The sequence below is a fragment of the Capronia epimyces genome, assembly GCF_000585565.1.
Source record: "Capronia epimyces CBS 606.96 chromosome Unknown aczIQ-supercont1.4, whole genome shotgun sequence".
In the NCBI taxonomy this organism is placed as follows: domain Eukaryota; kingdom Fungi; phylum Ascomycota; class Eurotiomycetes; order Chaetothyriales; family Herpotrichiellaceae; genus Capronia; species Capronia epimyces.
Genome location: NW_006912907.1, coordinates 1,200,631 through 1,223,295, shown reverse-complemented (window position 1 = coordinate 1,223,295; position 22,665 = coordinate 1,200,631). Strand labels below are relative to the sequence as shown.

The following is a 22,665-nucleotide window of genomic DNA, read 5'->3' as shown; positions in this document are numbered from 1 at the left end:
TACATACTTGCCAGCTAAGCAAATGTCCCTTCAGGCGCCTACCTAGATACCCACTGATCCCTAACATTAGTGTCCTCATGAGAGAACCCCGCATCCGACCGCTCCTCATCCTCCTTCGAGATCAATAAGCCAGATTCGATTTCCAAATCTCGACACTTCCACGGCATTGCAAGTGGAGGCAAGGTACAGGCATGCTCGCTACTTTCACAGGACAGGCTAGCATTGGGCTGCTCACTGTAAATGAAATGTACTCGCCAGCCCTCCTTTGTCGTGGAGGTAGGTTCTTCACCTATTCTTGAAACTCCCACCTTTCCCCATCGTTGTAAGTTGTTACAATGACTGCCGCCGCTGGACGCGTCGCCTTTGTGACCGGCGCCGCTGGTGGCATCGGTAAAGCCACAGCTCACAAGCTTGCAAGCCGCGGTATCTCTGTGGTGGTGGTTGACATGAACGAACGAGACGGGACTCGGGTCGCCAGTGACCTGACAAAGAGGTGGCATGTCCGCAGTAGATTCCTCAAAGTGGACATCACCCAGGAACAAGCGGTCAAGGACGCGATTGCTGCAGCGACGGAATGGACTGGAAGGTTGGACTACGCTGCCAACTGCGCCGGGATCTGTGAATCAATCTGGGCCGAAGAAGAAAGTATAACCACCGAGCTGTTTGAGAAGTATGGACGACATTGCTATTCGCCGTGCAAGGTCAAGGCTAATCCATGATCTCAGGACGCACGCCATCAATACTCTCGGTCTGTGGCTTTGTCAGAAGCATCAAGCGCTGCAAATGAGGAAGCAAGAGCCATTGCCCATATCCCTCAACCCCCCTTCTCCACACGCAATCCCAGGTCAACGAGGAGCCATTGCCAACGTGGTCTCGATCTCAGGACTTCAAGCTGCGGGTCTGGCTGCGTACACTGCGAGTAAATATGCAGCAATTGGCGTGACCAAAAATGGAGCCAAGTTCTACGGACCAGACGGTGTCCGAGTGAACGCGCTGTGTCCTGGGTGGACTTTGACTACAATGATAGAGCATAGCATGGGCAAGGAAGGTACCATCGGCACAAAGGAGAATCAAGAGTCACCAGTGAGCAAACAGATCGCCTTGAGAAGGATGGCGTTCCCCGAAGAGCAGGCAAGCGTGCTGAGCTTCCTGCTGAGCGATGAAAGCAGCTACATGAACGGGTCCATAGTTGTCAATGACGGTGGCTTCCACGACATCCGATAGCATGCGGCGCATATTCAGATTTGATTTGAGGCTAGCTATAGGTACTTGAACAACCATAGCATACCCTATGCCCTATACTCGCGGTGCTGTAACTAAGACCATGAGACTCCGTATGCTGGAAGCCTGCGCTGCGCTGCGCTGCGGGGTCTCCGCATACTGTACGGAGTACATATCCGTACTCTGCACTCTGCACTCCCTACCCCGTACTCGTACTCCGACAGCATTTAAGGATTTCCTCTGCTCTGCCGAGAACCCAGTACTTATGTGATCCATCATCCCTACGAGCCGACACCCCTCTCGAACACTCTCACGATCGTGGACATGTCACAGCAGAAGGCGGGGAGGGAGAAGGGAGAGAGAAGATATACATCAATCGCCTGCTTGGAGTGTAGAAAACGAAAGGTCAAGGTGCGTAGCGTCCTGGTTTACAGCAGGCTCCCGGCGTTGCTGATTCCCCTTCCCCCTCGCCATTAGTGCAACAACGACAGACCCAGATGTTCCAACTGCAGCCTATACAACGTTGAGTGTGTCTTTGGTCAAGATCGCCGTCGGTGAGTTCTCCATCACGCTGCCCACCCTCGCCCTCGCCCGCCTCCGCCTCAGCTTCTCACTCTTTCTGTGTCTAGGGTGTCGGAAGGTCGCCGAAAAGCCAGTCTATCAGGTGGCGCTGGAGGTGGCGAGCCCTCCGACAACATCCATACCGTTCAGAATGCTATTCAGGAGCCATCCGATCGTGTTGAACGGACCTCGCCCTCACGTTGGGACTGCGCTCCTCTCCGCAACGTTCAAATCCAGCCACAGCCACAGCATGAGGAAGACACTGTATGTCATCTCCCTTCACTGGGCATTGCGGATGCCGAACAGGAATGGGGTTTCGCAACCGGACCGGGGGTAGTGGTTACACCTCTTGAAAGCAATTTAGACATAGACTATCACCAATCTCTTCCATTCTTTGACGACCAAGCTTTCGATTTCCGCGAGCAGGCCGACCTGACGACATTCAATGTCTTCGCCGACACTCCTGAAACTTCGGCGGCAAGTCAAGATCTATCCCCTCCTACTGCCAACATCGTGCAGCTCCCCGCTAGTGATCCGGTGACCTCTTCGGGAGAAGTGACTACCAAGCTGAGCAGGATGCGATCGCAAGAGGACCTCGCTCCTGGCCTGAGTGATGTGACAAAACAGTTGACCAGCCGCATGGGACGCCTGCAGATTGCTGAAGATGGCCAGCCTCGTTATTACGGAGCCACTTCAAACCTACACATTCTCCACAGCGGTCCAAATTCGTTGGTGCAACCCAATATCCGGCATGTCCTTACTCATGGAGAGTCTGCCATTGCTCAAGCCGGTCTTGAATGGCAAGGCGACGAGGTCTACGAAGATCATCTCATAAATCTCTTCTTCTCGTGGCATAACACACTCATGTATGTCCTTGACAGGGATATATTTGTCAGAGAACGCCATCTATTTAGACTGGGGCAAACCACCGACCTCTACTCACCAGCTCTAGAAAATGCAGTGTGAGTCGGCCTCCTTCGCCTCGCTCCCGATACCGACTCTTCCAGGACTCACCCTTGACAGGTTCTGCATTGGGTCAGCGTACACCGACCGCTCACACCCAGCCATTAAGGAGGCGACAGACGAATTCTTCGCTTTCCGCACCAAGGCGTATCTGGAAATAGAGATAGACAGCCCCACCATTGCCACTGCGCAAGCCGTCTTAGTTCTGTCATCGCATGAAGCCGCCCATGCTCGGGAGTCACGGGGATGGATCTACTCTGGAATGGCTGTACAGATCATTACGGATTTGGGACTGCACCTTGATCTCGAGAAGGAATACTCACGTCTGGAGGGACGAGACACTGGGTTCGACGATGTGGCTAGTCTGCGCCGCAACCTGTTTTGGTCTACGAACACAATCGATACATTGTGGAGCGCTCACATCGGGCGGCCATCGTTGATGAAGCGCCTTGTTCACAACGTCCAGCTCCCGCTGCCGTCTCTTACATACAAGTGGGAGTACTATACTGACCAATACAGCACCCTCAAGTTTCCACCAGACTTCGATTGCCAAGCAGCCGCCTACATTCATGTTTACCTTGCATCCCTCATGGTTATCCTAGCTAGGGTCTCTGAGGTTTTATACTCTGGTGTACCCGAAATCTCAAGCGATATCGAGAAGTTTGTCGAAAAAGCAGATTGCGATTTCCAGGAATGGTTGGCATCATTGCCGCCGAATCTCACTCTCGACTTGTCAACCTCAACTTTGTTCCATCTGCCGGCTGTGCTTGAGTTGCATCTCGGCTACCACGAATGCATCATACTACTGCACAGGCCGTTAATGACGGCCGAGGATATCACAAGGGAGGCAGTCTCTGAGGCCTCAAGCTCTTCCTTGCGAAAATGCATCAACAGCGCCGAGGAGATATGCCGTATCCTGGTGGTGTTCCGAAAGGTTTATGGGCTGAGACGACCTCATCACCATATGGTTCATGTCACCATGACGGCCGCATTGATCCACATCTTTCAGCTCTGTGTCTGGCCTGGAGGAAGCATTCCGAACAAAGAGGCGCAGAAGAACCTGCTGACCTGCATCCAGTCTCTTGGGGAGATGGGTCAAACTTACAAGAGTGCATCGCGGGCTTTGGACGTGGTCACTTCGTTAAGACAAACCTGGCAAGAGGATCCATTCGCAGGCGACAGGTTTAAAAGAGCGAAACTTGGTTAAGGTCAGAGACCCAGGCCAGAACCGGCATTTACATAATTAAAACACCCTGTCACTCCGGTGCGCATTGCAAAGAGGACACTGCAACCCCCAGCACTTGAGACGGTCCTTGCGCCATATTCGGTGTACTTTATGTGTTGGCGACGGCAAGTCGACATCTGGCCGGACGAAAGCCGAGGAATTAACTTTGTCCCTTCTACGCCACGTTTTGGAGGAGGTTATCATGGGGAGTGTGCCGTACCTCCACCACAGACGATCCTCCATACGCTGATCCACTGGCGGCCCGAGGGGCTCAGGCTAAAGCTCCTCACGCCTCACCAATGACCTTCATCCGGTTCGGCCAGGTCTGACCGAGCCCGAGGCTTAGGAGGTCTTATGTGCCCCGTTCCTCTACATTTATCTGGGGTAATTTGCAGGAGGCTGCCAGATGGCGCCAACCCCCGCATGCCCGGAAACCCGGCTTGACGGGCTTGGGGCCGGTGAAGTACAACGAGGATTCCTGAACCGGCTACGTTACTTGGGGACAGGACAGATGAGATCTAAATACGAATTCCGTGGAACTACCAGATCAGCATGTACATATCATACAATAAATCGCCTCTCTTCCAGCAGCTATCAATGCGACAACCATCTACCAATAGCTTGCATCTTCATCAGACACCACATCACTATGGGCGCCTTCAATAGAGGTTATGCTCAGTCACTACAAGGCTCCTGGCTTCAAGCTGGCATCACCCTCTGCTCCGCCTGGGCATTCACTCTTTTCGGTAAGCAGCATCACAGCCACCAAATCCTTATACGGTCATTGCTGACCGCGCGCTGGCCAGGCTATGATCAAGGAGTCCTCGGCGGGCTGATCGCACTGCCCGCCTTCCTTTCAGCCAACCGAATCGCCCCATCCGATGCTGACCTACAGGGCACCATTGTTGCCATCTACGATATCGGCTGCCTCACTGGCTGCATCATTGTAGGCATTGTTGGCCAAAAGATGGGACGTCGTCTGTACATTGCTATCGGAGGCGTTCTGCTATGCGTTGGCGCCGGGCTGCAGGCCGGGGCGAAAGGGAGTTCCTATCTCATTGCAGGTCGAGTGATCGGGGGCATAGGCATGGGGTTGAACACCACAATGGTACCTATTTGGGTTGCGGAGACCTCCAAGGCTAACAAACGGGGTGCACTCATCGCAGCACAACTAGCTATTGTGATTCTGGGGCTCACTATAGCATATTGGTTTGACTTCGGAATGATCCGCAATCATCCCGGCACATCTGCTGTTTGGCGCCTTCCAATAGCATTCCAAGTCATCTTCATCATCCTCACTTGGGCTTCCATCTTCTTCCTGCCGGAGTCTCCCCGATATCTCTATGCCAATGGTCACACCGAGGATGCCGACAGCATCATGGCTCGCATCTACTCGGTTCCCGTTGATAGCCTGGAGGTCGCCAACCACCGTTCCAACGTTCTTGCAGCTCTTGAGGCGGAGAAAGAATCTAAATTTGGCCTCAAAAATTTCTTCTACGACTCTTCTCCAGTGAACACCACCTGGAGGCTGTGGCTAGGCGTTCTTGTGCAATTTTTCCAACAAATGGATGGGAACAACATTGTCTCTTATGTGAGTATCGAAAAAGGCCTTTTGCTATGCGGTTTACTGACCGATGACGCTAGTACGCGACGTATCTCTTTATCAACTCGCTTGGAATGTCCCAGGATCGGGCCGCAATTACGTCTGGCGGGGTTACATTACTCTTCCTTGGTGGCACATGTACCGCGATCTGGACGGTTGAGCATCTCGGCCGACGGGCGGTGATGCTCTACGGCGCCATTTTATGCTCTATTTTCATGATTCTGTTTACCATTGGTCTGGCTGTCGATACGGACTCATCCAATAAGCTTGCTGTTGTCAGTATCTTCTTGTTTGAGTTCTCTTTCGGTGCTTCTTGGTGCTCTTTGCCGTGGGTGTATGTGCCAGAGATAGTGCCACTGAACTTGAGGCATGTGGGTACAGCGATGGGGGTGTTCACACAGTGGTTTATAACCTTTATTGTTGTCAAGTTTGGACCTATGGGTATTCAGTCCATAGGATGGCGCTTCTACCTCCTCTTCTGTGTGTTCAATGTCCTGGCAGTGGTGTTTGTCTACTTTTGTGTCAAGGAGACGATGGGACTGAGCTTGGAGGAGATAGACGTCCTCTTTGCGCGAAAGGAGTACAAGCACGTTCTTCAGGCCAGACTGCGAGGGGACACAGAGGCAGAAGACAAGGGAAGGGTCGAAGAGCAAGAGGAAGTGGTGGTTCAGGAGAAAGTGGAGGCGAAGTAAATCGTCCTGCTCTTGCGGCTGTTCGAGAGTCACGACACACATGAACATGGGTAGAGGAAGTGGGTGTAGGAAGTCCAGCGAACGAAGTGCCTAGCACTGTCCGATAGTACAATACCTTACTCTAAGACTGCGTGCTGAGACGTGACTTGGGATTGCTTTGCTCCTGAGTCGAAATCTGTGGCTGTGCAGGTAGCGGGTTCTGTGCTACAACAATGCGTAGTACAACAAGTGGGATCAGCCAACTCCTTGAGACAGGGGTTCAGAGCCTTGTCGTAGCACGAGGCTGAGACCACCTGGAGGTCAAGGCTGAGGCTGACACGCCCCCGCCCGGATAACGTGATCTGGCCTCCTAAGCCCCAACTCGTTTCAAAGCCGGCGCAGCGCCAGCCATCGTCGTCCTTACCACAGGTTCACTCCGCCTGGTTATGGCCACTGTGGCATAAGTACGGATACTCCGTACTCCGTATGAATCCTGGAGTTCTCGCATTATTGTTCACGTTCATGCCTCTGGTTTAGGCTGCAACCTCATCATCCATGGCTGAGGATCCGCAGCCTTTGACCCTCCAGCAGCGGATTGCAGCCTTAAACGCAGCCCATATTGGCCGCATCCCTGGTGATCCTCCTAGACCTTCGTTGCAGCCGGCCCCTTCTATTCCTACAAGACGGCCTGCGTTCGTCCAGCAACATACCATCAACAACCCTCCCGAACGAGTGAATGGATCCGTCACAGACCACAAAGCGGGCAATCAGCCGGCGCCTCCACCGCCTGCGAGAAAACAGCCTCCTCCGCTCCCTAATCGGAATAACTCGCTGGACGACCAGAGGAGGGGCTCGGTAGCATCGACTACATCTAGCGGGACGAGTGAGGCGAATATCCCAAGAGTTTCGGCCACACGAACAAAGTCAACCGATTCTGCGAGTCGAGTCAAAGCCCCAGCGTGGGGAGAATGTGAACTCCCGCCTCTGCCTCCTAGGAATACACACACAGAGACAACAACTGGCAGGAAGTTCTCGGATGACAGACCAAAATACGCGAATCGAGCTCCTGCAGATGCTCCTGTAGGGAAACCTGCGAGGACAACAGAAGCCAAGCCATCTCCTCCGCAAAGGCCCTCTCTTCCGCCTAGACTTCCTTCTCGAAAGCAGGAGTCCGAACATCGTGAGCATACCGAGAATGCTCCTCTGAGAAAGATCCTCCCTATTCCCTCGATCGATGCGATTAAGAAAGCAAAGAAGGCCACATTCTCTCGTACTCCAACGGAGGACTATGCACATCCAGAAATGGTCAGAATCCTGGATCCTGTGTCTCAACCTACAAAATCGCACGTACCACTGCCTGTAAGAGAGCACAAAGTCCACCCGGCTCAAGAACACGTTGCTTTATCGGAAAGAGAGAATAGCTCTTTCCCAGCAAGAGAGGCACTCAACCACTATGTCCACCATCAACCAGCACCCCCTCCAATACCACTCTCATCGCGCCCAGATCTATCCGCCATCCAAGCGACTAAACCCCATTTTGCTACAAATACATCAGCACTGGACGCAAGTGCATCGCTAAGAGGTACAGACTGTCTTATATGTCGTGACTTCTCCGGGCCGGATCACCAAGCGACCCTTTTTCCAAGGACTCAGGTCACTTCGCTACAGACACTTGCTCATCAATTAACTTCACCCTTTCCATCACCGACAGATAAGGCCCGAGCGATCTTTATCTGGCTTCACCACAATATTGCTTATGATGTGGTAAGCTTTTTCGGAAACAATGTAAAAGGGTCCACGCCGCAGTCAACTTTGCAGAGTGGCTTAGCGGTGTGTGAAGGCTACGCTGCTCTTTTCACGAACTTGGCCACTTATGCTGGTCTTGAGTCAGTTGTCATATCAGGCCACGGAAAAGGATACGGGTTTAGTGCCCTTGCGCCCGGCTCACCACTTCCTCCGTATAATGCAGGTCATGCTTGGAATGCGGTCAAAATCGACAATGGAGAATGGAAGCTCGTCGATGCCTGTTGGGGTGCAGGTTATGTCCAAGGGGCACATTGCCCATATGTTCAGAAATTCAGTCCCGAGTATTTCACCATGCCCAACGAGGAATTCGCTGTTAAGCACTTCCCTAGCCACAAAGATCAATTCTTCCTTCCAGGTGGCCGGCAAATGAAATGGGAGGAATACATTGTCATTGACCCTGCTTGTTGGCCTGACACTTTTGAAGGTCCAACCATCTTCACGAACGCCAAAGAAGATTATTACATTGGCGAAAAGACGGTTCACCCTCGAACCAGAAAAATCAATGTCCATCAGCAGGACCTGGTACGCTTCCAGTTTAACCTGCTCTGCCCGCATTGGACCCTGGAGAAACACACACGCAAAGGTCGGCCGCCGGTCTTCATTGTCTCAGTCAACGGCGTGGACGGCCGAAACAAGGATCATATACCCATGGACCATCATCCTGGCGTTGCAGGCCAAGGGGGCGATACGTGGCTCGTCGATATTCCTGCCAGGGAACTCGGGGCGCCAGGGCAAACAATCACTCTTTTCGCAGTGACGAGTTTTGGGGATAGGCAGGATGCCCGGGGCTTGACGGTGCGGGAGTTCCGCGACGGCAAAGGCCGAGTAGGCATGGGATTTGTTGGCGTTGCAGCCTGGGAGTTGGTTTGACATGTCGAAGGAATTCGGGATTGATGGGTATCAACGTAATGAAACAGGAAATGAATGGAGGAAGAGGAAGGAGGGTCCAGCCTCGGATCGACCGGCAGACGTAATGATCATGAAGCAAACGAGATACCCTTGACGAACAATTGTTAGAACGTAGAGGAAACCAATGATCAAGAGGAGCTTATGGGCCTTGAACCCGGAGGTTACGTCGCGCGGCCTCCTGGAGGGATTGAGAGGAGTGTACTCCGTATGCCTCCAGGACCAGACGCCTCCCCTGGGATGGGGAGGGAGTATCAGGCGCTCCCTGAGCAGTCGTGGACCTGCAGTGACATTGATAATCTGCGTCCCCATAGGGCCTTTTCATTGCGCTATTTGTCCTGCTCGTGCGTGAATGGATGTGTGGACGTATATATGTTCCGACCCCGGCCAGGCCCGACCCAATCTCCATAGAACTATGCAAACGCCGGCTCCATGATTTTATAGAAATAATATATACGCTGCGACCGCTCATGCTGTCTGAAAAGAACGCCTCCTCGCCCCAAAACAGATGCCCTTTGGCCGAGGGCTAACAAGCGATGATGTGTATGCTAGAGTCGAAGGGCAGTCCCCCAGGGTCGGTGCTGTATCATTGACGACCAGATAAAGTGATCACAACTCTGACCTGGATCAACGCGCGGCCTTCATTCACCCCAGAAGGGTCGGTCGGGTCCTACACGACAACGCTCCTCTTCCTCCAGAGTCTCCAAGCGAAACTCCATAAGACGATGGCAATAACGACGCTCACCGAGCAGCCCCATGCCCATGCACCGAAGCAGGCATATCCTCTGCACTCGCCATCACCGAACCCAATGTCTCCGTGGTCGTCATGGCGCAGACTCGCACGAGAGTAGCCCACCGAGTAGACAATGCTCCAGACTGCGGCTCCACCGGCGGGCATCATGGCCACCACGCCCCAGTTGGTGGCGAAATTCTCCGCCCCCCAGACAACAGAGATGATGATGGGGACTAGGGAGAAGGAGGCACCATAGCCGAGGCCGAGCAGGGCGGAGGAAAGGAGAAAGAGGCGAGGGTGTTCCGCCGTGAGGAAGGGGAAAGCAAGGTTCAAGAAGGCGAGAAATAAGAGGAACGCCGACGGCAAAAGTAGGACCAAGCGTGAGAAGCTGACTCGAGTGGTTGGTGGATTGTCGGGCTGCGAAGGTGGGGCGAAGAGATCGGAAAGGCTGCCTGTGAAGAGGCGTGCGATGGTAGATGCGAGTGCGATGATGCTTACATGCGTCGAGGCGTGCCCGGCCGGCGGACTCGTCAAATCAAAGTAGTTCCTCGGCGTCAATGTCGGGATGATGGTGCCTAGGTTGTTGATGTAGGCTTCGCCAGGCCCTGTAAGCAGGAAGAAGCCTGCTGCCAACAGCCACATTGTGTGATCGGTCAGAAAAGAGTGCGTTGCGTGGTTCAAGAGCCACCATTTCTTCTTCCGAAGCCGATGCTCCTGGTCTCGTTTCTTGAGCAGCTGCGATTCAGACAAGTCAACGTCCGCCTCTGAGTCGGTGTCCGAGGGCGTGGCGGTGCCGGAGCCAGAGAGGTCGCCGTCATCAATGGTCCCGTAGGTCCGGGGCGTCGGATCAGGAGAGTCATGGAAGAACTCGCTCTCGTCCAACAGACCGCTTCGCTCGAGGGTTTCCACGCCATGTTCAATGAGTTCTTCCTCGTCTACGATTCGTAGTCCGACCACGCCGAGGAGGCCCACCGCGAGCAACGTGCCGGCGAGAAAGACAAAGTACTTGAACACGTCCACATCTCCTTTTTGGCCGTTGGGTAGTCTCTGGTACAGCAGGTGGGCGCCAACCTGACTCTCCCACATGCCGCTGAGGCCAAATGCGGCGATGGGCACCGCCAGCATGAACCCACGGTATTTGACTGTAGCAAAGTTCTTTGCACATGTGGCCACGGCAGACAGGTACATGCAGCTCGTCCCCGCCCCGATCCCGACGAAAGCCAGGATCATGACGCCGAAAGGCCATCCATGGCCGTCTTTCGCGGCATCCGCAGGTGGGCCCGACCTGTAGGTGTAGGCGGCCAGCAAGTAGCCTGCGCCGAAAAGAAGGGAGGAAAAGAGAGACAACGGCGGAGGCGAATACCGGTCGCACAGGTAGCCGAAGAGAGGGACGGGCAGGTACATGGCCAGTTCGGCGACGATAGAGACTGCATTGACTCGAAACTGGGTGTAGTGAAGATCGGTCAAGAAGCGCGCGCCATAGAGCGAGAAGGAGGTGATGGAGCCGGCACATAGACTTTGTAGATTCAAGGGTCAGCATTCGTTCATTCATGTATCCATCAGAGGATGTGTTCAGGTGGAAAAGGGCAAGCAACGCACCAGCTCAGGACGGCACAGATGAAGCTCAGAACCCTGACGACTTCCCTGCGCATTCTGCGCCGGTCTCGTTCAATCATCTCCTGCGCAACTTCGCCCATGAAGTCAAAGTCATCGTCGCCGAAGGTAGGGCGAGAGCCGTGGGAATGCCGTCGGTGTCTGCGGTGGGAGTCGAAGTCGAGGGCAGTGATGCGCGGGTTGGAGTTGGAGGTGGGCGAGATGGATGCCATTGTTGACAACGACAACCTCTTTCAGGCCGGTCGATGGATGTGCCACTGAAGAGGAGCGAGAGATCATGATGCCCACTTCATCTCTGCGACATCATGTTGCCCGCGTATGCCAGCTCATCAATGTAGGCACTGTCACTGTATTGGCATGAAGTCTGGAGCCTGGCGAGTCATGGCAGGAGTTGGAGCTGCGGATGAGGATGGTGCAACTCCGTCTAAACACTACGCAAGCTTCCCCCACCGACGGATTTACCCGGCGGTACTATAGGATAATATGGGATACAGGATATAGTACGGTCGTATCCAATGGTCACACATGTCCCTGCGTACCTATATTCGACAAGTGTATTGAATTGAATCCTTGTCGACCTAGTTAAGATGCGCCTGCCGATGATAATGGGTTGGCTCCCTCCCGGCTCCCAGGTTGCATCTGAACTACCTTTGATACGATACTAGTACAGCCCTGCTCAATGGATGATATGATCTAGCCTTGCCCTATTATGGCCATCTAGCCAGAGCCCTCTCAGCTTGTGCTCTCCCATTCAGGATTCTGGTGCCAGCGTTAGCAGATTGTCAAGGTGGTCGCTTCAATGGGTAGGGTACTGTACTGACCTTGCGCAAAATGACCAATCCCTCCAAGGTGCTGGTCAAGCAGATGTATTCCTCGTCTTCCAGTTCCGCCCGCTCGCCGTATGCAAGCAAGACTGGCGTACTTTGTGTCTGCCAGCCAGTGATGGTCCGCGGTCGGCCTGCCGCTCCAACAACGTCCACCGCTTGACCCACTCGGACATTGACTGTGAGAGGCTTCAGGTCTTCATCGAGAGTGACCAAGAACCGCGGGTACATGGCTGTCACAAGGAAGTACAGCAGGTAATGCGCCTCGGCCAGAATGAATTGCTTCGCGTCGATGAGAGACACGAGAACAGTGAGCAGGCCCGCAGCAGCGACCCTGGACAAGACTTGCCGATCGGTATGGAAGGGATTCAGAGTCATGGTGCCTTTGCCCATGTGAACAAGTCCTTGGGCGATCCGTACCATGAACAGTGAATTTTGATCGCGATGATAGTAGCTAGCGAGCTGCCTGAGCAACTGGGCCAGACGAGCATTGTTGGTGCCGGCCCCCACCAATCCCATTGCAAAGATGGCGTTGATGGCCACGTCGTTATCATTGTCGTGACTGTACCTTGACAGGGTGTCGTAGATCTTCATTTGAGGATTGCTGGGGCTGATCAAACCCATTGCCAACGGTACAGCCTTCCGAATGTTGGCGTCCCCGTAATGCATAAGATGGGCGAACTGTCGAAGGACCATCTCCTGACCCACATCCTCGCCCATGGAAATCAGAGCGATGCCCAGGACGGCGTAAGACTGGACTAGTTGCTCGCCTGCTGTCTCTTCCTTGTCTTCGATATGGTCGTTGCAAATGTGCAGCAGGTCCTGCAGCTTAAGCACGGCTCCCGTGCCTGCCCATGCGCAAACAGAGGCAAGAGTGGCGGTCGGCTTCGCCATGGGATGGTCGATCGCCTTCAGAATGTCCAATATGACATCCGCCTCCTCTTGCCGTCCAAAGTAAACCAGAGCCAAGCCGAGAGCCATGAACCTCGCCCACTTGTCCTTGAACTGCTTGTGCCGGTCATCGTCCATCAGTTGAGTTGCAATTGCTTCGGCCACTTGGTAGTTAGACGTGCCGATAAAGATCATACCGAGAGACACAGCGGCCATGGCAGATAGCCGCATCTCCAGCGAGCTGTCCTCGACAATAGGAAGAAGATAGTCTAGCAAGTCCTCTCTGTTAGAGCCGGCATATGACAGGCCTAGACCCATGATGGCAGCCACGCGAATGGCGGGGCTCCCTCTCTCGAGGACGTCGTCATCGCTCAGCAAGGAGATGACAGGATCGCCTTCCATCCGTACTCCAGAATTGACCACACCATATGCCAGCAAAGCCCCAGCCTTGATGGGTTCCTCAGATAGTTGCTGGAATCTGTCAATCACGTCCAGACTGCCCTCGACGTCCCATTGCTTGAGCATACCCAACGATGCAGTAGTGGAGAGCATTCCGTCGTCTTTCGTCTTCCACACCCATGGTCGTTGGTCGCCTTCCACCAGCATGAGTTTGTCGGTGCCAAAACCCGCATTGACAAAGGCATTGACGAATGCGCTGGCCAGGTTGTGCTTTGCCGAGTCTGCTGCAGCAGAACTGCCCCGTCCGCTCTCTAGATGTGTCTTGTAGATGTCCTCTGGTACTTTTGGTTCTAGAATGTTCAACTCCTTGGCAAGGGTTTTGAAGTGGTTGGGCAGTTGTGTGTTTCCCAAGCATTCGGCGATCTCTTGCTCGTCTTTGGTCTCGGACGGCAAATCGATCGATAATCTCTGCCGAGCAACGAGGAAAGCTAATTGCTTCTTCAGCGCCACATCGTCCGTAGACTCTAGGTCTTGCCGGATAAGAGCGACGTTGTTCAATCTTATGGCCAACACCACTGCCTGCGCTAATTTGTTGTACTTGACATAGATGTCATGTGCCGTCTTAAGGAACGCGACATCTTCCGGGAAGGTGAGAAGGCTGACCATAGAGGCCATGTAGAGACAAACTCGTGCATATGTATTCTCATCCACGAATCGAGGAATTTCTTCGATCATCTCGAGTTCACTGAGCAAGTCCACAGCATCCGCCTCTGCATTGTGGCTCAGAAAGTAGGGGACCAAAGACAAGGCAAGCTCTGTGAGGTCCCCAACTTCTCGATCGTCTATCAAGCGATTCTGATATTCTTGACCGATCTCAAGCGCAAGATGTCTGATGTATTCATGACCCCACGAGCCGAGGTCGTCTGATTTGGACAGCAGCCTGTATTTCAGTGTCTCGAACTTCTCTTCATCACCGTATGTCATGCCCAATACTGATAGCATATCAGCGAGCGAATCTCTGTCGGGACTGGCTGGCCATTTGTCGTATAGGGCGGTCAGCTCGTCGTAATGGGGTCGGAGAAACTTTAAGGGCTTAGGCACGGCGGTCATCGACGAGGTGGACGTCTTGATGAAATTCTTGATAGCGTCCATGGCAGGCTTGTATAGGCTGGCATCGTCCTCTTTTAGCCTCTCCACGAGCATCTCGAGTTCGCTCTTGAGTTGTTGATCTTCCTCGCTGAGCTCTTCTTCAACATGCTCTTCCGCCTTGCCCTGAGGCTTTTTACTATCGTCTGTTTCATCATGTGCGTCCTTGTCTCCGTTGGATATGGGAATATCCTCCGCCTTTGCCTTGCCCTTCTCTGCGGCTGTGGGCTTCTTTTCGTCCTGCGCCATCGTGTTACAGGCCCGTGAGTGGCCAATAAACTGCGGAAAGGATGATAGAGCAGTCGAAGGGCGCTGGTGATCTGGAACGGAGGAAACAGCTGGATAACACAGGGATAAGGTTAAGATACAAGAAACCGAGTTGAAGGCTCAAACCGTGGTTCAGGCGTCAAGCAGCTTACGGAATGGATGCGTGATGGGAGGCCATTTGGCGATCCACCGCTACCTAAGGTACCTAACTTCTGTACCACATTAGTACGAATACTTGCTGCTATACGTACTATTTACTATGTGTACTCCGTAGTACCGAGTACGGAGCACTACTTCCTACGGCGACGCGTTTCTCCAAGGCTGCGGCCTTGGCGCAGTTTCCTCGCCGGAAAGAAACCGTCGGTTTGGCATCGTTACTCTCTTGTCCACGGCTTCGAGTATCATCGCGGCCACTACTCAACCCCCGAGATGCCTCGTTCACGTGTTCCACCTACGCTCCTTACGAAGCTGAAGCACCCGCGCGACGCCACCGATGGCCCTCGACTATGGAATGCGAAAAGACGAATAAAGACGAGCAAAGGACTCAATCCAGAACAGTTTCAGCAGTTTAAGCAGACACCACCGCACGTATGGTATAGCGCATATCTCAGTGTGCAACAGGATCCTTCTCGAAATGGAATATCGCTACATCAGAAGTTTGCTCCAACGGAGTTATACGCCATTGACAAAACCATCAACGACAGAGGAGAGCTGGAATGGTGGAAGTTGGACAGGAAGCACCTCGACAAATTCATGGATGCACACCCACAGCTTTGCCACGTCTCGAGCGACGTGAGGTCCTTTATCTCAGACAATTCCCACGCCTTGACCGAATCCAAGATCCTCCAGCTCCTGCGAAGTCCGGTCCGCTATTTTTCCGCCTCCTCCAATGTTCCCCTGGAACAGCGAAAGCAGATATACTTGTAGGCCCTCTTTGGAACTGCCGCTGCCGATTTGCGTGCTCGTTGCTAATCAGTCGGCAGCCCTGATGTCAAGGACACTGTTGTGTTGATGCGCACTCCCCATCTGGGTCCCCGATACGCCGCCTTCGACGTCCCACTCCATTTTAGCAAGCTGGACATGAAGGCATACCTGAAAAATATTTACAATGTGGATGTTCTACACATTCGAAGTGTGGTCATTCAGGCAAAAGTGCAGAGGACTGACCCCAGCTCTCCGTATTCACAAGGCGCATTGTTCCGCCCCCCGAGTCAGAAGAAAATGACGGTGCAGCTTGCAAAGCCATTCGTGTATCCGGAGGAGATCGAAGATCTGTCACCGTAGGTCACACTCCATGACCCTCAACGGCACATTTACTGACCACAGTTTAGATGGGAGCACGACAGCTACTGGACGACAATGAAGGCTTTGATAGCCGACCAACGACAAGAGTCCATCTGGGGCAGCACACAGCCGAACCTCGAACATCGAAAGTCCATTGCTTATCAAGCTCAGCAACTCCTCAGAAGAAAGTCAAAATGGGCACCGACATGGCAGGCTTTCGCAGACAATACGAAGGCTATGCAAGGTTTAGCAACACAGCTCCCTGCGTCGCTACCGACGACCAACAGCGCTTCTGGTACAAGCGCACGTGTAAAATAATACATCACCAGTGCTCGATCATGCAGTCCAGCGAACCTACCGGTCGGTAGGTTACTTCTTGCCCTTAGGGAAGATACAGTGGCAAGCAATCTTGCGGTCTGATTCGATTTTCTTGGGCACGGGTAAATCGAGGGATTGTGTTAGACAAGGCACAAGCCTTTGACCTTGTGTGACCGGTTCTCTCCCCGTTTCGAACACAGCATGTGGAGGATTGCATTGGGAAGAAGGCAGGGCTACCCGCCTGATCTATACCGCGTAGAAGGAGCCGTATGGTGACTTTGATATGTGACAAGCTCTGTATAATACCGCTGGCTAAAGAGATAAAAATATATACCCAAATTCTGGAATCACAGTCTACTCTCGACTTCCGCAAAATGTCGGTCCGTGGCCCATCCCGAGTCAGGCCAGATGTGTCGCAGTGCTTCATAGACGTGTCTACAATATGAGGTTAGCGAACGCGATCGAAGAAGAGGGGAGACACTTTGGTGTGCAACAGCACTTACTTGACATAAATGATCTGCAAGTCCTGCTTGACCTCTTCAGGGACATCTTTAACGTCCTTCCGATTGTGCGCAGGGAGCAGCACTGTCTTGACACCCGCGCGATGGGCGCCGATCAGTTTCTCCTTGATGCCGCCGACCGGCATGACTCGTCCTCGGAGACTGACTTCGCCAGTCATGGCGATCTGCGGCGGAACTGGCTTCCCTGAAAATAGGGAGATTAAAGCAATTGTGTGCGCGAGGCCAGCGCTAGGCCCGTCCTTTGGCACGGCCCCAGCAGGACAGTGCACATGGATTGCTCGCTTCTCCATGATATCTTCGTGCGGATCATGGGTCAGACCCAGGTCGTAGCTGTGTGCCTTGACCCACGTCAAGGCAACTTCAACGGACTCCTTGAGCACATCGCCCAGCTTGCCAGTGAGCTGCACGCGACCTTTGCCCGGCATGTCTGCGACTTCGATGAAGAGGATGCTGCCTTGTCCACCGGACGAGTATGCAACGAGCCCGGTGACGACGCCAGGTCTCGACGTCTGTTCAGCAATCTCCTCTTCGAACCGTTCGATGCCTAGAATGTCTTCGAGTTCCTCCACGCTGACCGTGGCGTTGTACTTTGACAAGTCATTTGCGTCTCGAGCGTCCGCATACTGGACCGCTTTGTAGCGACACACGGAGCCAATCTCACGTTCCAGATTCCGCACCCCTGACTCACGAGTGTAGGAAGTGATGATGGTATCCAGAACATCATCAGGAATGACGACTTGGCCATCTGAGAGCCCATTGGTGCGAATCTGTTTTGGAATAAGATGCTGCTTTGCAATATGTCGTTTCTCAATCGTCGTGTAGCCGGAGAGCTGGATGGTTTCCATCCGATCAAGAAGCGGCGGGGGGATAGTGTCCAGAGTGTTTGCTGTTGCTATGAAGAGAACCTTGCTGAGGTCAAGTGGAATATTGACATAATGATCATTAAAGCTGTGGTTCTGTTCGGGATCGAGGACCTCCAGCATGGCGGCTGACGGATCGCCGTGGAAGTTGTTTGTGCTCACTTTGTCGATCTCATCCAGCAGAAATACGGGGTTTGCCACCCCTACTTTCTTCAAGCCACTGACAATCAGACCTGGCATGGCGGCAACGTAGGTTCTCCGGTGACCCCTGATCTCGGCTTCATCCCGGACACCTCCGAGAGAGATGCGGTGGAACTTGCGGCCCAGAGACAAAGCAATCGACTTTGCGAGAGAGGTCTTACCTACTCCAGGTGGTCCAACGAGGAGTAGAATCGGGGACTTGTCAATCATCCGCCTTGATTTGAGAACATGCAATTTAGCGGTGGCAGCGTCCCTCTCATTGTCCGGAATCTGCTCGACTTCTTTTTCCGCACCCTCTTGAACAGGCGTGAGTTGCTTGGTGAGCCGGGTGATTTGTTGATCTATATCAGCATTGACTGATTGCTTGAGCTTCAAGACCGCCAAATATTCCAGAAGCCTTTTCTTGATCTTCTCCAGGCCGTAGTGGTCATCGTCTAGTTGTTTGCGAGCTCGCTTTAGAGTATCCGCGCCTAGTTGGTCATCCGTCACTTTAGTCCATGGAATCTCCACGAGGTTCTCGATATAGCTGCGGATCACACCGTATTCTGCGTTGGCTGGGTTCATTTTCTTGAGGCGCCGCAACTCACGCTCCGCGACATTCTTCGCTTCAGGCGATAGACCAGCCTCGGCCACCTTCTTTTTGAGCTCGTCAACTTCGTTTACCTCATTTTCCTCATCAGGGTCTCCACGACTCCGGCCAGGTATTCCCGGCGGCGTAAGTCCAGACAAGGCACGCCGTGCTAGCGCTTCTCGCTGGCTTTGGTTCAGATCCGAAATGTCCACACCCAGATTCGACGGGAGAGCTGTGGATGTAATCGAGGTGATTTTAATGTTCCCACTAATGCCGGCTATTTGTTTGTTGAGCAACGCCAGGACACGTTCAAGTCTTTCGTGCAAGTCCAGAGTGCTTAATATCCGGAGCTTTTCCTCAAAACTCGACTCAACAATGTCGGTCATAAAATCAGCCAACTGACCGGCTTGAGAGAGATCTTTCTTCGCAATGAACAACTCAAATCGACGGACAATCAGTGGAGAGAGGACCATGGATGCCGGTCGGAAGAGAGAGGAAAGACGAAGCAAAGTGAGGAGTTCGCGTGATCGTTGCTTTAGCTGGGTGAAGCTTGCTCGCAGGTCACCGTCATTGAGATCCGGAACTTCGTCCTCGTAAAAGGTCACCTCCGCCTCAAAGTGTGGCTTTTCATGCCTGATGCGATCAATCTTGAACCTTTGCACCCCCTCCACTAGGAGGTACGGATCTGCATTTGGGCTTCCTTGGACGCCGATTATCTTTGCAAGAGTCCCGTATCCGAACAAGTTCTCTTTTCTGGCAGTTCCCGGACCAATGTCTGAGTCTTCGCTGTGGCGACTGCTCTCTTTCTCGGCACTGTCGAGCAGTTGCTTGCCATCGGGGCTCAGCAAGGGCGAGTTCAGCGGGACACAGCCGACCGGGAGCTGTGCTGTTCCCGTCCTCGCTTTCGTGGCGCGTTGAAAGGCAGAAGATAGAAGGAGGGGTATATCGGCACGGTTGGAGACTGAGATGCGCAGAGTGATACCGGGCAGAAGGACTGAGTCCTTTGCTAGAGGAATGAGAGGGATGGTCGCCTTTGCCGTGTACCCCATGATGGTGACTATGTCCACCGAGACTGGAGGTGACACAAGAATGAGGGAGTGGGGGAAGGGCAAGGGCTGTTTATAAGGCTCCGGGGGTCTGTAGGGAGTGATGACTGATTGATCAAGGCAACAGCAACATGATCAAGCGATGGAAGCTGCTCGATGTTGCCGCAACTCCATGAGTTCCGGCTCACCACTATCGTACTACTGTCGTGCTTCGCCGTCGCCGCAGCCGCAGCCGCAGCCGAGGCAAGGGGTGGAGAGAATCCGGTCACATGATCACTCTTCTAGCCACACTGCACACTGCACAGTAATCCGCCCTCCCGCACTCCATACTGAGTAGTAATTAATAGCACTCCAGTCAACGTCCTCGGGTCCCAAGAGCGTTGAAAGTATCTTTGACTATCCCTGCACCGAATCCTTCCCTCGCAATCCACAATCCGCTTCAATGACAACCCTCTCCGTGGTTCAGGGAGCAAACACCTCGGCGTCGGCCGATGGGGGTGCCGCACATCCTGAAGCCACCTTTAATATTGGCACCAGAAAATCGAAACTAGCTTTGGTACAGACAGATCTGGTAGTCAAGGCCCTTGCATCGGCATATCCAGACAATGTCTATACGATCAAGGCTCGAGACACAGCGGCTGGTGATGTCGACAAGGTCACTCCCTTTAAAGACATGGCAGTGAAGAATCTATGGACCCATGAGCTCGAGACTCTGATGGTTGAAGGCCAGCTGGACATTCTTGTTCACTCGCTCAAGGGTCAGTCGTGGTCTCGACCGACATCGGAATCCAGCACTAATGCATCTTCCAGACGTCCCAACGCAGCTGCCAGCAGGCTGTGAAATAGGCGCTGTGCTGCCTCGTGAGGACCCAAGAGACGCCTTTGTTCTGAAGGCTGGGAGGAACCCGTGTAAGATTCAGGACCTGCCAGCAGGATCAGTCATTGGAACGTCTTCTGTCCGACGGACAGCCCAGATCGCATTGCTCTATCCTCATCTACGCGTCGAAGATGTGAGAGGCAATGTCAACACGCGATTGTCGAAACTTGACGCCGAAGGAAGTTCCTTTGACGCATTGATTCTTGCGGCCGCCGGGCTGATCCGGATAGATCTTGGCCATCGAATCACTCAGTACCTTGACTCCGAGAACGGAGGAATGCTCTACGCCGTCGGACAGGGGGCCATCGGGGTCGAGAATAGATCGCCCGATGACCGGGTGCAGAGAATTCTTAGTGCGATAGACCATCACGAAACCCATCTCGCAGCAGCCACTGAACGCAGCCTTCTGCGAACTTTAGAAGGAGGCTGCAGCGCTCCGCTGGGCGTCGAGACTAGCTGGGTCAAGAACCCGAACGGACAGACAGCTCTCCGACTGAAGTCGATCGTCGTCAGCACGGACGGCAAAGCGAAGTCTGAGATCGACTTGACGGAAGTTGTAGCAAGCAAAAACGACGCCGAATCATTCGGGATCAAGGCCGCGTCAGAACTACTTCGTAGAGGTGCAGACAGTATTCTGGCTGAAATCAAGGCGAAGAAGCCCACCACCGCGGCCGATCTGGAGGAAAATTAAACACAAACATGTTGACGGCAACCAAACTGAGCAGACAGTACCGCAAAGGAAAGGATGGCTGAAGAATCAAAGCCAAATTGAGATCAAGGATTTAGAGCAAGCAAGACGGGAGCACGGGAGCGGATTCGCATTAACGGTGGTGGTACTAAAAGCGTCCAATCTCATCCGCGATTGATAGTATTGCCCGCACCCTTTGGGTTCGCTTCGACGAAGTTGTCCCACTCGCGTGCCTTCATTGTGGCGGCGTCAGCTTGCTCCATGTCGTCTTCATCAGGTTCTGGCTGAGGTGCGTTGGCATTGCCACCGCCATCCACAATCCCTCCTCGTCGCCGCTCCTCTTCAAGATATTCATCAATACTCATGGTCGGGAGGTTATGCCCGGGCCTGAAGACTCCTTGTTGAAGCTGGGTGCGCTTATCTGTCAGGGTGAATGGCTGAAGGGGTTTGCCTTTGGGGTCGAGCAACGGGCCTCCACGTCGGCCCAATCCCGACATGGTGACCTGACCATCAAGGCGGTCCAGGTGGTCATCACTTCTGACCGGGGCTCTGTGATCCTGTGGAGGTTCTCGTCGAGACGGCTCAGCCTGCCGCATCTGGGATAAAATCTCTGATTCTTGAGTGATCATGTCCAAAGAGGAAAATGTATTGTTGACAAACAATTCGATTTCTGCCAAATAGAGCTTCCGGATGATCTCGTCGTCAACATTCAGCTTCCGTGACTCGTTTCTCAAGTACTGTTACGGTTAGCAAGGGTTCATGAACAGACAAGCATGCTTCGCACGCACCTCGAGCTTTTGTTTCAGGGACCTCTCTGATTGAAATCGAGCCACCTTAATTTTACGTTTCTCTTCGGGGTTGTTCGAGGGGACTATTCTGAAGGAGGCACGCTGTTCAAGAAATTGTTCGTAAAGCTGTCGATCTGATGGTTCAAGAAGCCCGTAGTGATCTAACCGGGTTAAGTAGCTTTCGAACAACTCGGATGCTTCGCGTAGAGATGACTCCCTATCTGTCCCGTATGCCCTGACCTTCATATCAGCCAGCAGATAGTCCACGGTGAGATATCTGGATTCTGTTGTCAGCCGACACTCCCCCAGAGTAAGACTCTGAATATGACGCACTGAAGGTCTTGTGTGGAGATATCCTCCAGCTCTTCGTTGGCACTGAACAGAGCGAGTTTCCGAATGAGCTGCCGACACTGCTGCAGGTTGTCGATGATGGACTGCAAAGACTCGTTGAACCTTGAGTTCCGAGGGTCGAGAGTGTCTAGCTCATCTTGACGGGCCTTTGCCTCGGTGAAGAGTTCTCTCAGCGATGGTGCGGGATTGTCCATTGCAAAGGCTGCGCCTTCTTCAGAGTGCTTCTGGCGTGAATAAGGAGGCTTCGGGGTTCAGATGGCTGTCTTTTCTAGCCTCACAATCCAACGAGGGCGAGCGGAAGAGTCGAGGCGTCGTCTGAAACAGCCAATC

General features: G+C 53.3%; 10 protein-coding genes across 10 annotated transcripts; 6 read left to right on the top strand and 4 right to left on the bottom strand.

Moving 5' to 3' along the window:
* Positions 1 to 335: 335 nt before the first annotated feature.
* Positions 336 to 1,224, top strand: A1O3_05065 (uncharacterized protein; the record flags this gene model as incomplete). Its single annotated transcript, XM_007735193.1, has 2 exons — positions 336 to 670; positions 726 to 1,224. The coding sequence occupies 2 exons, from the start codon at positions 336 to 338 to the stop codon at positions 1,222 to 1,224; spliced, it is 834 nt and encodes a 277-aa protein (XP_007733383.1).
* A 321-nt stretch (positions 1,225 to 1,545) lies between these two features.
* A1O3_05064 (uncharacterized protein) lies at positions 1,546 to 3,952 on the top strand (the record flags this gene model as incomplete). The annotated part of the gene is made up of 4 exons (XM_007735192.1): positions 1,546 to 1,632; positions 1,699 to 1,775; positions 1,851 to 2,744; positions 2,806 to 3,952. The coding sequence occupies 4 exons, from the start codon at positions 1,546 to 1,548 to the stop codon at positions 3,950 to 3,952; spliced, it is 2,205 nt and encodes a 734-aa protein (XP_007733382.1).
* A 667-nt stretch (positions 3,953 to 4,619) lies between these two features.
* Positions 4,620 to 6,265, top strand: A1O3_05063 (uncharacterized protein; the record flags this gene model as incomplete). Its single annotated transcript, XM_007735191.1, has 3 exons — positions 4,620 to 4,716; positions 4,777 to 5,561; positions 5,615 to 6,265. 3 exons carry the CDS (start codon positions 4,620 to 4,622, stop codon positions 6,263 to 6,265), a joined length of 1,533 nt encoding a protein of 510 aa, XP_007733381.1.
* Positions 6,266 to 6,799: 534 nt separating this feature from the next.
* Positions 6,800 to 8,920, top strand: A1O3_05062 (uncharacterized protein; the record flags this gene model as incomplete). Its single annotated transcript, XM_007735190.1, has 1 exon — positions 6,800 to 8,920. The coding sequence occupies one exon, from the start codon at positions 6,800 to 6,802 to the stop codon at positions 8,918 to 8,920; it is 2,121 nt and encodes a 706-aa protein (XP_007733380.1).
* A 706-nt stretch (positions 8,921 to 9,626) lies between these two features.
* Positions 9,627 to 11,515, bottom strand: A1O3_05061 (uncharacterized protein; the record flags this gene model as incomplete). Its single annotated transcript, XM_007735189.1, has 2 exons — positions 9,627 to 11,205; positions 11,289 to 11,515. 2 exons carry the CDS (start codon positions 11,513 to 11,515, stop codon positions 9,627 to 9,629), a joined length of 1,806 nt encoding a protein of 601 aa, XP_007733379.1.
* Positions 11,516 to 12,085: 570 nt separating this feature from the next.
* On the bottom strand, positions 12,086 to 14,812 carry A1O3_05060 (26S proteasome regulatory subunit rpn-1; the record flags this gene model as incomplete). Its single annotated transcript, XM_007735188.1, has 1 exon — positions 12,086 to 14,812. The coding sequence occupies one exon, from the start codon at positions 14,810 to 14,812 to the stop codon at positions 12,086 to 12,088; it is 2,727 nt and encodes a 908-aa protein (XP_007733378.1).
* Positions 14,813 to 15,259: 447 nt separating this feature from the next.
* On the top strand, positions 15,260 to 16,432 carry A1O3_05059 (uncharacterized protein; the record flags this gene model as incomplete). The annotated part of the gene is made up of 3 exons (XM_007735187.1): positions 15,260 to 15,753; positions 15,814 to 16,110; positions 16,162 to 16,432. 3 exons carry the CDS (start codon positions 15,260 to 15,262, stop codon positions 16,430 to 16,432), a joined length of 1,062 nt encoding a protein of 353 aa, XP_007733377.1.
* A 499-nt stretch (positions 16,433 to 16,931) lies between these two features.
* Positions 16,932 to 19,634, bottom strand: A1O3_05058 (lon protease like 2, peroxisomal; the record flags this gene model as incomplete). Its single annotated transcript, XM_007735186.1, has 1 exon — positions 16,932 to 19,634. One exon carries the CDS (start codon positions 19,632 to 19,634, stop codon positions 16,932 to 16,934), a length of 2,703 nt encoding a protein of 900 aa, XP_007733376.1.
* Positions 19,635 to 20,073: 439 nt separating this feature from the next.
* A1O3_05057 (porphobilinogen deaminase) lies at positions 20,074 to 21,199 on the top strand (the record flags this gene model as incomplete). Its single annotated transcript, XM_007735185.1, has 2 exons — positions 20,074 to 20,389; positions 20,442 to 21,199. The coding sequence occupies 2 exons, from the start codon at positions 20,074 to 20,076 to the stop codon at positions 21,197 to 21,199; spliced, it is 1,074 nt and encodes a 357-aa protein (XP_007733375.1).
* A 161-nt stretch (positions 21,200 to 21,360) lies between these two features.
* Positions 21,361 to 22,529, bottom strand: A1O3_05056 (uncharacterized protein; the record flags this gene model as incomplete). The annotated part of the gene is made up of 3 exons (XM_007735184.1): positions 21,361 to 21,933; positions 21,985 to 22,261; positions 22,318 to 22,529. The coding sequence occupies 3 exons, from the start codon at positions 22,527 to 22,529 to the stop codon at positions 21,361 to 21,363; spliced, it is 1,062 nt and encodes a 353-aa protein (XP_007733374.1).
* Positions 22,530 to 22,665: the final 136 nt, after the last annotated feature.